The following is a 15,657-nucleotide window of genomic DNA, read 5'->3' as shown; positions in this document are numbered from 1 at the left end:
TCCGGATCCACGTGCTCCGAAGCCCACGGCTCTCCCTCCCCCTGGCCTGCCTCTTGCGGTGCTCTTGGGGCGATCTCGCCTGGAACTCACTCATCTGTCCTTTCATTCTTCTGCCTGCATGTACTTGACCAAGCACCCACAGAGTGCCTGATGCTGGGGAGATGGTGGCAGACAAGACCACCATAGCCTTCGTCCCGTGGGGCCTGTGGTTTGGTCGGGGAGGCAGGTATTATTTAACTAAGGGAAAGGGGAGCTGAGAAAGTCTACCGTGGGGACCTAATTCAGATCCTGGAACACGGGTGGAGAGTGGTCAGAAAAGGTACATTCTAAGAATGGAATGACAGCCCCAGGACAAGCCCTTTAAGACAGGGACCAGCCCAGGTGGGGACCTGTGAGATGAGCCAAGACTTTGGGCTTTCTCCTAGAGGCTGTAGGGAAGCAGCGGAGAGACACGATCCCAAGATCATTCTGAATGCTGTGTCTCCCACGGTGTCTTTATTCCTTTTTTTTTTTTTTTTTTGAGACGAAGTTTCTGCTGCCCAGGCTGGAGTGTCGTGGCATGATCTGGGCTCACTGCAACCTCCTCCTCCTGGGTTCAAGCGATTCTCCTGCCTCAGCCTCCTGAGTAACTGGGATTATAGGCGCCCGCCACTATGCCCAGCTAATTTTTGTATTTTTAGTAGAGATGGGGTTTCACCATGTTGGCCAGGTTGGTCTCAAACTCCTGACCTCAGGTGATCCACCCACCTTAGCCTCCCAAAGTGCCGGGATTACAGGTGTGAGCCACCACACCTGGCCCCATGGGTGTCTTGGGGGCACTATGCAGTCCCGTGGCTCCCTGTGCCAGACTCAGTTGGCCAAGCCCCCCCAACCCCGTCTCATTGCTGAGTGCTTTGGGCACTCAGCAACCCTTGTCCAGTGGATAGTGAGGGGCAGCCACTGACAGTTTGGGGTATGGGCCCTGCAGGTGCTGACCGGATATCTGAACTACATGGTCCAGCTGGGGAAGCTGCTGGGCGGCGGGGACGAGGAGGCCATCCGGCCCCAGATGCAGCAGATCTTGGACTTTGAGACGGCACTGGCCAACATCACCATCCCTCAGGAGAAGCGCCGCGACGAGGAGCTCATCTACCACAAAGTGACGGCGTCCGAGCTGCAGGTAACTTGAGCACTGGCTGCTAGGGAGGCTGGGATGGCCACCAGGCTTCAGTCAGGGCCCTGGGCTGGCGGCTTTTATACTCATTTCGTCTAGTCCTTGAAACTACGTGACGAAGGATGGTGGTTATGCCCAGTCCACAGATGGAAAAACTGATGCTCAGAGAGGTCAAGTTACCTGCTGAAGGGCACACAGCTAGTAAGTGACTCCAAAATAGGCACCTGGCCGACACCAGGCTGCTTCTCTGTAATTAATAGTGTTTACTGGGAGACTCAGGGTCACGACCACACCAGCTTACATTGACAGCGCCTTTCTAGTCTCTTCAGCACCAAGAGCCTCGAACCTGGTTACAGTGAGCACTTACTAAATGTGTGGTGTGAATTCCGTCATTACTCTTCCCTTTCCTGAGCCAGATCAAGGTCCAGAGGCTCCTAAGTGGCAGAAGAGCCAGCCAAATGACTCAGATTGGCTCACTGTACAACAGGGCGTTAGATCTGCGATGCTCTCTGTCACCCATTGGAGAAGCCGGACGTCCACTGGAGAAGCCCGACGTCCAGGGGCTCAGCCTCTGCCAAAGGCTGCCCTCTGGCAGCTGCTTGGTCCTTGAGGGTCTGGAGGGAATAGGCTGCTGGTTCCTTCTTTCCAGAGCATCAGCTGGCATTGCAGAGGGATCAGCAGAGTGGCCACCACTGATCTTCCCGTTTCTTGACATCACCCAGGAATGCGTGGCTAGGTCTTGCTTCTCTGCTGGCGGGGGGGCTCCCCCAGAGTGTCTTCTCCCTCCTTCCTTACCTTCTGACCAGCCAAATTCGACCTGTCCGTTCCTTCTACTTTCAGGAAGAACACTAGGTCCCTGCCCTTTTCCCTCCTCCATCTGACAGGTGTATATGGGGCCGCCTTGGGACCTTGCACTTCATGTGCTTCCAGGCTAGTGGGGGACACCAGCTAGAAACAACCCCGTCTCATTGCTGAGTGCTTTGGGCAAAAGCAGTGGGCCCTGGGAGCCAAGGGTGGGAAGTCAGGGAAGGCGAGTCTAATGATGGGTGAGCATTTCCAGGCCACTGGGTGTCCCAGGCGGAGGTGCAAGCCATGCTAGGGCCTGCAATGAGGGTCAGGGGAGCCTGGCCTCCTGCTGGTGCTGACTGCCCTTCAGCTCCCAGAGAAACTGGCCTGAGGCTGAGTGGTGCTGCATGGGCCCGGATGGAGATCAGCAGCTGCTGTTAGATACCATCTGGCATTATTTTCCTGCTCTGAGGCCAGGAGGCTGAGGGTGATGTTGTTTGTGCATTATAATTTGGTTTGTTCCAGCCCGATTCTCAGCCTGAGGGGCCCCCCAGTGCCTCAGCCCCCTACTGTGGCCATGATGCCAACTGTCTGTGCCAGGAATAGCGGAGAAGGCACAGGAGCCCTGAACACATCAGCCCAGCATGACCACCAGGTTCCCCCCAGGCTTCCTATCACCATTGCTTCTGCTCCCTTCTTCCAAGCAAAGGAAGAAAGGCCTTTCTTCCCTCCCAGCTGCACAGCTGCCAAGGTGGGGGAGTTTAGCAGACGCAGCAGCTTGCAGTACACAAGCCCTGGGCTTAGATTCAGAGGACTGTAAGCCCCTTGGAGCTGTAAGTGCTGGGAGTATAGGCATGAACCACCACGCCTGGCCAAACAGCCTCTGTGTTCTAAGTACCCAAAGTTCAATTAAGATCTTTAGGAAATACATGGTTTCTCTCCTTATGTTTTTACAGGTATTTCTGATTAAATTCTAATGTGAATTTGGCTGCCTGCCTTGTAAAATGGGCTTGGCTCATCCACTCACCCCTGCTGTGTGCCAGAACACAAATGAGACATAGCCCTTGTCCTCACAAGGGACTGTGGTTCTTTTTTTTTTTTTTTTTTTGAGACAAAAAGTCTCGCTCTGTCGCCCAGGATGGAGTGCAGTGGCATGATCTCAGCTCACTGCAACCTCTGCCTCCCGGGTTCAAGCCATTCTCCTGTCTCAGCCTCCCGAGTAGCTGGACTTACAGGCAGGCACCACCATGCCCGGCTAATTTTTGTATTGTTAGTAGAGACGGGGTTTCACCATGTTGGTCAGGCTGGTCTCGAACTCCTGACCTCATGATCCGCCCGCCTTGGCCTCCCAAAGTGCTAGGATTACAGGCATGAGCCACTGCACCCGGCCTGTGGTTCTTAACTTTAAGTCACGGAGTCCTTTGAGAACAGATAAAAAACCATGGACTGTCTCCCAGAAAAAATGGGCATATATGCATGTGTTTAAAATTATGTCTGACATTTAAAGACGCCCTGGCTGGGCATGGTGGCTCAGGCCTGTAATCCCAGCACTTTGGGAGTCCGAGGCAGGTGGATCACCTGAGGTCAGGAGTTCAAGACCAGCCTGACTAATATGGTAAAACCTCATCTCTACTAAAAATACAAAAATTAGCCAGGTGTGGCGGTGTGCACCAGTAGTAGTCCCAGCTACTCGGAGGTTGAGGCAGGAGAATCACTTGAACCCGGAAGGTGGAGGTTGCATTGAGCCAGGATCACACCACTGCACTCTAGCCTGGGTGACAGAGTGAGACTCTGTCTCAAAAAAATAAAATAAAAAATAAAGAAGTCCTGGCCCCCTGAAGCGTGTGTTCTAAGTAAGAATCTCTTCCTGGCCTGCCACAGGGTTGTAGGAGAATAAGTTGAGGCAAAGGATGAGATTTCATTCAGTAAACTCATTTGCACAGCCCAGTACAAGCATAACATGTTATATTCATTATTATTGTTATTATTCCTTTGTTATTAGCCATGTCACTCAGGTCCCCAGCACGAAATCAATTTGATTCATTCTACTCTGGGACAGAGAATGTCTTGTTCCCTGGTGTCCGGAAATGTGGTTTTCTTCCCATACTCCAGGTAACTTAGGGTAAAGCACGCCAGGCTTCACAGTGTGGTTCTAGGCTAGCCCTACTGGGGTACAGAATGGTTCCAGGCTAGTCCCCAGCAGAATCTGAACTCAGAGCTGTGAATCAGACACTTCCATTACTTCTGGGGGCCTGAGGACCTTCCCCTTCCTTTCTAGGACCCTCACGCCAAAGGCTATTTGGGCCTGAGCCGCATTTTCTACCCGTTTCTCCCGCTAAGATGAAGCTGAGAAGCATTCTTCTCTCCCAGTTTCAAACCTATTTGATTTGGTTGGTTTGTGACCCACAGTACTCCTTGGCTGCAGGTGTGGAAAATGGAGCTCATTGGTGTGCCCCAGAGGGTGTGAGTCACAAGTGGAATGTCCTAGTCGGTTAAAAAAGCCATCTCCATGGAGATGGAGCTAGGCACATGTGTTTAAGATAGGAGTTCGCTAAAGCAGTCAGGATGGAAAATGTGAAAATCCTGGTAGTCAACACATGTTATCCCACAGTCATGGGAACTTCCCTGCACAGAACACCTGCATTCCCTAAAGGGCCAGGGTTGTGTTGAGGAGTACACAGGGATTTCTCACCATCTTATATCTGTACCTTGATCAGAGAGTTCCAGTTGTCTGCAGTTTATGAAGCTCTCGTTCACTGTGTAAACACTGACAGTTTGTAAACTTGTCGATTTTCCCAAGGACTTTGCCAGCAGGTCATGCAGTCAGGTGGTTCTCATGGTGGAGCCCTGTTTGAAGATCTCACAAGCACAGCTCCAATTTTTGTAGTCATAGAAATGTTAAAGATTAGCCTCAGAGGTTACCTGCCTAAGGGCCTCCTGCCAGGAGGACGGCAGACAGGACAAGGTAGAAAGAAAAGAAACTCAGGGTTATTGGGCAAGCAGGTACAAGAGGCACAGATCCATCAGCTCTGGGAGGGGAGGCTGTTGTCTGCATTTTAGAGAAAGAATGGAAAAAGGCTGGAGGTCCCAGAGCTGGTGCCTCCTGGGGACGCTGATCCAGGTCTGTTCATTCTTAGCCCAGGGCTCTTCCCAGCTCACCTAGCTGCCAGGCAGGCAGGGATGCACCGGGACCCCCTGGCCCCCAAGTCCCCTGCACCGCAGGTATTTTCTTCCCAGCTCCGCAGGTATTTTACCATCAGCCATGGGGGGAAGAGTTACCCAGAAACTGAGAGCCAGTTGTTAACTGTTTTGTTTTTGTTTTTGTTTTGAGACAGAGCTTCGCCCTGTTGCCCAGGCTGGAGTGCAGTGGAGTGATGTTGGCTCACTGCAACCTCTGCCTCCCAGGCTCAAGTAATTCTCATGCCTCAGCCTCCCAAGTAGCTGGGATTACAGGTGTGCACCCCCACACCTGGTGGCTAATTTTTTTATGTTTTTAGTAGAGACTGGGTTTCACCATGCTGGCCAGGCTGGTCTTGAACTCCTGGCCTCAGGTGATTCTCCTGCCTCGGCCACCCAAAGTGCTGGGATTACAGGCATGAACCACCGTGCCCGGTGCAGTTATTAACTGCGTTACCAGCACACCACTGCCTTCAGGACCTGCCTTCCTCACAAATTCACCTGTCCTTTGAGGTCCTTGTTCCCCAGGAGCTGAGTTGCCCTTTTAAACCCAAAGAGATGAGTGAACCTGGGTTTTAGACCTCCACAGTGGCTAGTTAACTATGTGACCTCAGGACAGTCACCTTACCCCATCTGCAAATTCAGCATCTGTTAAGTGGGGGTTTATGGCTACCTCTCTCACAGGGAGTGTCATCGGTATTTACCAACGGGCTATAGACTGGTCTTAAGTTGCAGATCAATTTTACTTTATTGATTGATTTTTCTGCATGAAGGCCATATGTGGAGCCTCTCTCACCTCCTTTGTCTTGCATTTTGTCCTTTTTCAAGAAAATAAAAGAGAATTTGGAATTGGACAGGCCAAGGAACATACATGGGAGACCCTGAGCAAAGAGTAATGGCCAACATTGATGGATTGCTTGCCAAATGTCAGACATACCCTTCTAAGTGATTGACATGTACAGGCATTTTTGCTATAGCAGTATATGTAGTTCCTTCTGTTCTTTAAAATCATACACTAGAAATAGCAGTACAGGTGGAGAAAATAGAACAAGAGCAGAACAAAAGTTAGGCAACTTTACTTGAGGATATTGTAAGCCAATCACAAAAGGACAAATGCTGCCTGATTCTACTTCTGTAAGGTACCTAGAGTAGGCAAGTTCATAGAGACAGAAAGTAGAATGGTAGTTTCCAGGGGTGGGGGTTGGAGCCAGTGGGAAGTTATTGCCTAATGGGTAGAGTCTCACATTTGCAAGATGAAATCTGTGGGGCCAGACGTGGTGGCTCACGCCTGTAATCCCCTCACTTTGGGAGGCCCAGACAGGTGGATCACCAGAGTTCCGGAGTTTGAGACCAGCCTGAGAACAATATGGTGAAACCACACCTCTACTAAAAATAAAATTAAAGAAAAAAATTAGCCAAGGGTGGTGGCGTGTGCCTGTAGTCCCAGCTACTTGGGAGGCTGGGACAGGAGAATCGCTTGAACCCGGGAGGTGGAGGTTGCAGTGAGCTGAGATTGCACCACTGCACTCCAGCATGGGCGACAGAGCAAGATTCTGTCTCAAAACAAAATAAATAATAATAATAAAAAAAGCAGTCCGTGGCTGGATAGTGGTGGTGATGGTAGCACAGCAGTGTGAATGGACTCAATGCCCCTGAACTGTGCTTTTTTTTTTTTTTTTTCCTAAGGCAGGGTTTCACTCTGTCAACCAGGCTGAAGTGTAGTGGTGTGATTTCAGCTCACTGCAGCCTTGACCTCCCAGGCTCAAGCAATTCTCCCACCTGGGACTGCAGGCACAGGCCCCCATGCCTAGCTGATTTTTAATTTTTTTTTGTAAAGATGGAGTCTTGCCATGTTGCCCATGCTGGTCTTGAACTCCTGGGCTCAAGCGATCTGCCCACCTCAGTCTCCCAAAGTGCTGAGGTTACAGGCATGAACCAATGCATCTGGCCTTGAACTGTGCTCTTAAACATGGTGAAGATGGTGAATTTTATGTTATATGTGTTTTACCACAATTTTTTTTTTTTTTTTTTTGAGATGGAGTCTCACTCTGTTGCCCAGGCTGGAGTGCAGTGGCGTGATCTGGGCTCACTGCAACCTCCGCCTCCTGGGTTCAAGCGATTCTCCTGCCTCAGCCTCCCGAGTAGCTGGGACTATAGGCATGTACCATCACAGCTGGCTAATGTTTGTGGTTTTGGTAGAGACAGGGTTTCACCATGTTGTCCAGGCTGGTCTCGAACTCCTGACTTCAGGTGATCCACTGGCCTCCGCCTTCCCAAGTGTACCACAATTTTTTTTTTTTTAAGTTGTGCAACTTTGTAACCAGAATCCTAACAAAACAATAATTGGAACCTTAAGGAGTACCTCAACATGGCTGGAGGCTGCCTTGGGGAAAGTGCCAACTGGGAAGTGCTAGCTGTGGACACCAAGACCCTGCAGATAAGACAGGGAGCTCTGGCCTAGCACAGTGGCTCAAAGTGCTGGTAATCCCAGCACTTTGGAAGTCCAAGGCAGGTGGATCATGAAGTCAGGAGTTCGAGACCAGCCTGACCAACATGGTGAAACCCCATCTCTACTAAAAATACAAAAATTAGCCAGGCATGGTGGCACATGCCTGTAATCCCAGCTACTCAGGAGGCTGAGGCAGGAGAATCACTTGAACCCAGGAGGCTGAGGTTGTGGTGAGCTGAGATTATGCCACTGCACTCCAGCCTGGGTGTCAGAGTGAGACTCCGTCTCAAAAAAAAAAGACAGGGAGCTCTGAGCAAGCGCCTTTAGGGTCACAGAGAAAGTGCAACCTGCTGGAGGCTGAGAGTTACAGAGCTGGAAGGAGCTTCTGTGAGGAGAGGAAGCCCTAGGCGCAAGGACTTATTTTCAGTCATCTTAAAAGAGCGGACCAGGCTGGGCGCGGTGGCTCATGCCTGTAATCCCAGCACTTTGGGAGGCTAAGGCAGGCAGGTCACTTGAGGTCAGTAGTTCAAGACCAGCCTGGCCAACATGGCAAATCCCTGTCTCTACTAAAAATACAAAAATTAAGCAGGCATGGTGGTGGGTGCCTATTGTAATTCCAGCTACTCAGGAAGCTGAAACAGGAGAATCACTTGAACCCTGGAGGCAGAGGTTACAGTGACCTGAGATGGCACCACAGCACTCCAACCTGACGAAAGAGACAGACTCCGTCTCAAAAAAAAAAAAAAAAAAAAAAAAGTAGGCTGGGTGCAGTGACTCACACCTGTAATCCCAGCACTTTGGGAGGCTGAGACGGGCGGATCACGAGGTCAGGAGATTGAGACCATCCTGGCTAACACGGTGAAACCCCATCTCCACTAAAAATATAAAAAATTGGCCAGGCATGGTGGCGGGCACCTGTAGTCCCAGCTACTCAGGAGGCTGAGGCAGGAGAATGGCGTGAACCCGGGAGGTGGAGCTTGCAGTGAGCCGAGATCGTGCCACTGCACTCCAGCCTGGGCGACGGAGTGAGACTCTGTCTCAAAAAAAAAAAAAGAAAGAAAAGGTAGAGCTGACCAGCCTGCTGTGTGCATCAGCTGAGCTGAGGGCTTTTCCTTTCTTGCTGAAGGTTGGCGTTCAACCCTTCCCAATCCCATGCCTGAGAAACATCACCTTCAGACCAAGGCAGCTCACACGTTATCCTGCTGTCATCCTGAATTTACCAATCATGTGGAAGCTCACTGATGTTACAGAAGCCCATGTTGAATAGAACAGACAGCATAAGCTTGTTCAGTCCTCACAAATGACTCAGTGAAGTGGATTCTGTTATTGTGGTGATCCCCACTTTTCAGACAAGATACTGAGGCCCAGAAGGGTTCATTAACTTACCCAGGGTTACACAGCTAGCAAGGAAGAGAGCTAGAAGATGAGCCCAGGCAGTTTGGCTGCAGATTCTACATGCTCAACTGTTTCAGGCCTATCTGAAGCTCAGTCTCTTCATCCATGAAGCAGGGATAATAGTGCCTGCTGCTCGGACTCTCACGAGGACTGGTTGGAATCGTATGCATGAATCATTTGCCACAGCTCCTGGCACACAGGAGACGCTTGCTGAATGGTAGCGGTAGCTGCTGCATCTTCTCATTCCATCCTCGTTGCATTTCGAGTTAAATTTTGGTGTTGGACTCCTTAGAATTCTACCTACAGCATCTCTGACAAAAGTCCTCCAGGCTCTGCTTGACTCTCTGCCCAGTGCACTGTCAGATGGCGCCAAGCCCAAGCTCTTCCCTTTGCTTCCTGTAGAAGCCCATCCTGGAGACCTGGGCTATGAGGAGAAGCAGCCCCACAGGGTCACATTGTCCTTTTCCCTTGCAGACCTTGGCACCCGCCATCAGCTGGTTACCTTTTCTCAACACCATCTTCTACCCTGTGGAGATCAACGAATCCGAGCCTATTGTGGTCTATGACAAGGAATACCTTGAGCAGGTCTCCACTCTCATCAACAACACCGACAAATGGTAAGGGAACCCCCAGTGGCCTGGGGCATGCCTCTCACAGGCAGCCCTCTTCTTGGGCAGGCTGGGCAGGGGTGGGGATGACAGTCTGACTCAGGAGAGTGGGATCTGGGCGGGCTTTTATGAGAGGCAGCAGGACATCCTGGTTATGGGTGCAGGTTTAAATCCCAGCCTCTTTCCAACTACCAGCTTTGTAGCCTTGGGCAAATTTCTTATTCTTTCCTAAGTTCATTCTCCTCCTCCATAAAATGGGGATACAGATAGCACCTGTGGCCGGGCACGAACACCCGTAATTGCGGGACTTTGGGAGACCAAGGCAGGAGGATCACTTGAGTCCCGGAGTTCAAGACCAGCCTGGGCAACATGGCAAGAAGGTGTCTCTACAAAAAATAAAAAATTAGCCAGATACGGTGTCGTGTGCCTGTCATCCCAGCTACTCGAGAGGGAGGCTGAAGTGGAAGGATCGCTTGAGCTCAGGAGGCAGAGGTTGTAGTGAGCTGTGACTGCACTGTTGCACTCCTGCTTGGGAGACAGAGTAAAACCCTGTCTCAAACAGAAAAACCTAGCACCTACCATTTAGGGGTGATGTGAGAATCAAGTGAAACAATCCATATGAGGTGATTTAATACAGTCCCTAGCATGTAATGGGACTCAGTAAATGTTGGCTATTATTTTTAGTTAATACTTACGATTTTCTTTTTTTTCTTTTTCTTTTTTTTTTTTTTTTTGAGATGGTGTCTCACTCTGTCAGCCAGGCTGGAGTGCAGTAGCGCGATCTCGGCTCACTGCAACCTCCGCCTCCCAGATTTAAATGATTCTCCTGCCTCGGCCTCCCAAACAGCTGGAATTAAAGGTGCCTGCCACCACGCCAGCTAATGTTTGTGTTTTTAGTAGAGATGGGGTTTCACCATGTTGGCCAGGGTGGTCCCTAACTCCTGACCTCAAGTGATCTGTCTGCCTCAGCCTCCCAAAGTGCTGGGATTGCAGGCATAAGCCACCACCACCCAGCAGTACTTAGAACTTTTAAAAATTTTTTTTGAAAACTACCCAAAAAATAGGAAAAAAAATTATTTTATTTAACTTATTTTTTTCCTAACTCCCCAAACTTGTTAAAATTTGTTTAATGAGATGGGGGTCTCATGATGTTGCCTAGGCTGGTCTCAAACTCCTGGGCTCAGGCAATCCTCCCACCTTGGCCTCTCAAAGTGCTAAGATTATAGGCATGAGCCACCTCACCAGGCTCTGAAAAAATTTTAAATGACTGCTGTTGATCTTGTGGTGTGTGTGTGTGTGTATATATGTAGAGAGAAAGCATGGGGGAGGGCAGGAGGAGGAGGGAAAGAGAGATGGATTTTCTAATATGTGGTTTTTTTTCTCATTATCATTACTAAATGTCTAGTCTCCTTTTCCCTTGACCTGTATCCTGAACATTTTCCCCCTTGTCATCTCAAAACCTCTGCAACCATCATTGTTCATGGCTGCATAGTATTCTGTCATGTACAAATACAGTTCTTTACTTCCTCCTTCTCATTGTCGGGCATTTTGGTTGATTCTGATTAGAGGTTAGATGTTCACTACAGTCCCAAGGTGACTTCTTAGCAATGGTGGCAGCAGCCACAGATAGGTTCCCTGTGCGCTGGGGGTGGGGCAGTGGGAGCTGTCATCGTGGAAACCTTGGCCTGGCTGGGCTGTGTTTCTTTTCCTACCCCTCCTATTCTTAGCCTGTCTGGCCTTCTGGCTGGGGCACCTCCAAGCTGTAGAAGTGGTAGTCACCTCTCCATCCCAGCCCTGTAGCATACACCATTGGGGTGGGTCTCCATGCTGGGGCTTCATAGCTTCCAGACAGAGCAGCTAGGCAGCAAGCATTTTATTGAGTACCTGTGGTATATAAGTGATTGCACTAAACACTGAGGCGTTTCCTATAGTAGAAGACCCAGGCCTTTCCCTTGAAGAGCTTACATTGCACGTGTTAGGGAGCAGTAACCCACCAAGCCTGGGCAGGCTGGAAGGGGCCTGGGGTCACAGGCCGAGTTTGAGAGCCCCCTAGGGGCTAGCGGGGGAAGGGCCACGATGCTCCCTGCCTAGGCACCCCTGAGTCTCTCTGGCCTCCTCTCCCCGCAGCCTGCTCAACAACTACATGATTTGGAACCTGGTGCGGAAAACAAGCTCCTTCCTCGACCAGCGCTTTCAGGACGCCGATGAGAAGTTCATGGAAGTCATGTACGGGACCAAGAAGGTGAGCCTGCTACTGTGTATGCCTGAATATGGGCTGAGCGCCTACTTGATGCCCAGGCGTCTGTGGGAGCACGGGAAGGGACCTTAGCCAGCTGGGCGTGGGCAGAAGCTTCCAGAAGGAGTGATTATGCCAAGTAAAGGGTAAAGAGGAGTCCTAGCCACTTAGCCAATTTATAGCCAAAAGTAGTTGCCAGTAGTGATGATAGATGCTCTCCTTGAACAACTTGTGATCCTCACAATGCCTGTGCGGTGGGTACTATTATTATCCCCACTTTGCACAGGGGACCCCCAATAGTATTACTGTTTCCCCAGAAACGTAAAACACAGAACAGTGCCTGGTTCTTGGAAGCACCACGCGACTGTTCAGTGTTTCTGTTTTCCTCCCAGTTTGTAGTCTGGGAAACCCCAGGCCAGGTGGGCTTTACCTGCCGTCAAATGCCCCCCCACCAGGACCCCTAAGGGTCCATTCTTCTAGAGGCTTCAGGGACCTTCCCTGCCCTCTCACAGGGGAACCTGGCCCCAGTGGAAAGTTTCACAGCCACTTCTACCTTCTCCCCAAGGAAGTATCTGTCACCCTCTCACTCATGCAGCCAACTAATAGTTACTCATTGAACTTCTGCCACCATATGCCAGGCTCTGAGCCCAGTATGGGAATACTGAGACAGGTGAGCTGGGGTCTGTACCCCAAGAGCCCACACCGTCTGAGGGAGGTGATAGGAACTGACCAGTTCTCATATGTGCTGATGGGGTACATCAAGCCCGGGCCCCAGAGAGCGGCTGGAAGAGGCCCCAGCTGCAGAGCAGTAGAGGCTGGTATGCCAAGCTCACCTGGCACACCTTCCCCAACCCAGATAGCAGCTAGCAAGACCCTAGCAATCCTCCCCAGAGAGCAGGCAGAGCTGACTCCAGCTGGACCCCACCCCTGCAACCCTTCCCAGAGTCCAGTCCAGATGAGGATTGGCAGAGAATGGCAGGATGTGGGCTCCTGCTTTGAGCCCTGGAATGTATCCCACACGTCCTCTCTCCCGTCCCCATGCAAACCTACCTCTGGCAGCAAGGGGACTGAGGGAGAGGGCAGCTGGGAACAGGCCCCATTTCTAACCAGAGGCGCTTCCGAGGGCACCACCAGACCTTGGCCACAAGAGCCATGCTGTCCTGCGGAGGGCAAAGTGGGAACAGGGGTTTGCTGCCCTGCCCGGCCATCTCGCCTTCCTGCTCGTCGTGCATCTACCTTGGACTGGCCCTGGGTTAGAGATGCGGCCATAGCCGGGATTCTGTTCCCTGCAGAACTTGGGCTCCCAGGGGACTTTCTACGGAGAGGTTTGATCAGGACCCAGGATGACGGTTCCAGAGATTGTTCTGTCTGTGGAACATACACCCACATCATCTCTCACCTTCCCAGGTTACAGATGACGAAACAGGCTCAGGGAGGTGAAGGGACTTTCTTAGTCACCCAGCAAGAAAGCAGCAGGGGCCTGGTATGGTGGCTCACTTTTGTAATGCCAACACTTTGAGAGGCCAAGACAGGTGGATCATGTGAGCCCAGCCTGGAAAACATAGCAAGACCCTGTCTCTTTATTTATTTATTTTTTAATATTTATCTGTTTATTTTAAGAAAAGAAAGCAGCAAGCTTGAATGAAAATCCCAGGTCTGATGTTTACAACTTTGAGACACTTTCAGCTACTCACTTACCATAATGATAATAATAACCAAAGATAGAGTTATTGGATATCTACCTTTTATAGGCATTATAAATTTCTACAACAGCTATTATCCTCTTCCATTTTACAGATGAGGAAACCGAGGCTCAGTGAGGGAAAGGGACTTGTTCAAAGTTGCTTATAAGTGGAGAGGAGGCTATCAAACCCAACATATCTGATTCCATAGCCCTAAGCTCTGTAGCACTCAGCCTCTGCTCTGCAGGAAATGAAAGTTAAGGTCAAGCTTCCCTGTGGTTGCCAAGGGCTGATATGGAGGAAGAGGGATGAGAAATTATTATTTAATGAATATAGAGTTTCAGATTTGCAAGATAAAAAAGTTCCAAGCCAGGCACATGGTGCATGCCTGTAGTCCCAGCTACTCTGGAGGCTGAGGCAGGAGGACTGTTTGATCCCAGGAGTTCAAGGCTGCAGCGAGCTATCACTGACTACACCACTGCACTCCAGCCTGGGCAACAGAGTGAGACCCCATCACTTTTTAAAAAATTAATTAATTAGTCAGTTATGGAGTGAGCTTCCCTGGGCCACCTTCGAAGCATAGGGTGCTGCTCGAATGTGGCACTTGGAGCAGGTGGGACACAGGGAGGCCTCAGGAGAGGCAAGGGCAAGTGGGAATCCTGAAGTGGGAGGCTCTGAGCAGGGATCTCTGGATACCCCAGGGCTGATGGGTGAAGGCCTCTGCTTGCCTGTTTCTTAATCTCCAGCCCTCCCTACTCCCCCACTGTGACAGTGTCTGGGCCCAGGCCAGGTCCCTCCTGCTTGTGTTCAGCCCAACTCAAAGCCACCTCCTAGCTGTGTGACCTTGGGTAGTCCTTATACCTCTCTGAGCCTCAGTTTTTTAAAATCTGCAATTGGAGATCATTCCTGACCTCACCTCACAGACCTCACCTTTGTGAATGGCCTCCATTTGGGAAAAGCGTAGAATATGGAAAGCAGTGTGGTGTGTGCGTTTGTTCATCCTGGCAGGGAGGGAACCTGCCGTGAGGAAACAGCATGGAATTTGGAGTCAGAAGATCCGTGTTTGAATTGGTTCTTCTAACCACACTTTAGGCAGATTGCTTCGTTGGGGCAGGGGCTCAGTCTCCCATCTGTAAAAAGGGGCAACAGATCCCTGCCTTGCATAGCCAAGGGCCGCCTGAGATTACACGGGGGATCCCTGTGAAGTATGTTCTGACTGCTGAAGCACTGCACGCAGCTGTTTCCCATCAGCTGTCACCCATTTGTGACTTGAGACTTCCAGCAGGGAGGAAGGAACCCCTTGCTGAGGGCTCCTTGTATTACAGTGAGGAAGAGGTTTAAAAAAAATGCAGCCAGGTCAGCGTGGAGGAGGCTGCCTGGCTGCTCCTTATCTTCCCAGACTTGACTCATAGATCACCTCCAAGATGCAGGCTTCCTGACCGGTCAGATCGACCTGACCCTTGCTCCTTTTGGAGATTTTTCTCACCATCCTGTAGGACTTCCAGGACTTCGTGACCTGTAGGCAGAGAGCATGGCTCTGAAGGAAGACATTGGAGCTGGACTTTCTGAGTTCAAATTCTACCTCAGGCTGGGTACAGTGGCTCATGCCTGTAATCCCAGCACTTTTGGGAGGCCAAGGCTGGTGGATCACCTGAGGCCAGGAGTTCAAGACCACCCTGGCCAACATGGTGAAAGCCCACCTCTACTAAAACTACAAAAAATAGCCAGGTGTAGTGGCACACACATGTGATCCTAGCTACACGGGAGCCTGTGGCAGGAGAATTGCTTGAACCTAGGAAGCAGAGGTTGCAGTGAGCTGAATACCGTACCACTGCACTCCGACCTAGAAGACAGAGCAAGACTCCATCTCAAAAAAAAAAAAAAAAATTCCACCTCAACCACTTACTCCCTGGGTGATCCCTTTGGCCAAGTGATTTAACTTCTCTGTGCCACAGTTTTTTTTTGTTTTGTTTTGTTTTTGTTTTTGTTTTTGAGACGGAATCTTGCTCTGTCACCCAGGCTGGAGTGCGGTGGCCGGATCTCTGCTCACTGCAAGCTCCGCCTCCCGGGTTTACGCCATTCTCCTGCCTCAGCCTCCCAAGTAGCTGGGACTACAGGCGCTCGCCACCTCGCCCGGCTAGTTTTTTGTATTTTTTTAGTAGAGACGGGGT

General features: G+C 50.6%; 1 protein-coding gene across 4 annotated transcripts in view; it reads left to right on the top strand.

The window, feature by feature from the left end:
* Positions 1-15,657, top strand: part of ECE1 (endothelin converting enzyme 1) — a 132,270-nt gene that overhangs the window by 90,218 nt on the left and 26,395 nt on the right. For all 4 annotated transcript variants that reach the window (XM_025379830.1, XM_025379814.1, XM_025379840.1 and 1 more), the window contains exons 8-10: positions 968-1,159; positions 9,435-9,577; positions 11,696-11,810. In XM_025379830.1, the coding sequence (XP_025235615.1) occupies positions 968-1,159; positions 9,435-9,577; positions 11,696-11,810 (450 nt within the window). The remainder of the gene's footprint in view (positions 1-967; positions 1,160-9,434; positions 9,578-11,695; positions 11,811-15,657) is intronic.

This window comes from Theropithecus gelada, chromosome 1, assembly GCF_003255815.1.
Source record: "Theropithecus gelada isolate Dixy chromosome 1, Tgel_1.0, whole genome shotgun sequence".
NCBI classification, from domain to species: Eukaryota; Metazoa; Chordata; class Mammalia; order Primates; family Cercopithecidae; genus Theropithecus; species Theropithecus gelada.
The sequence above is the reverse complement of the archived record's forward strand: the minus strand, read 5'-3'. Positions and strand labels throughout refer to the sequence as shown.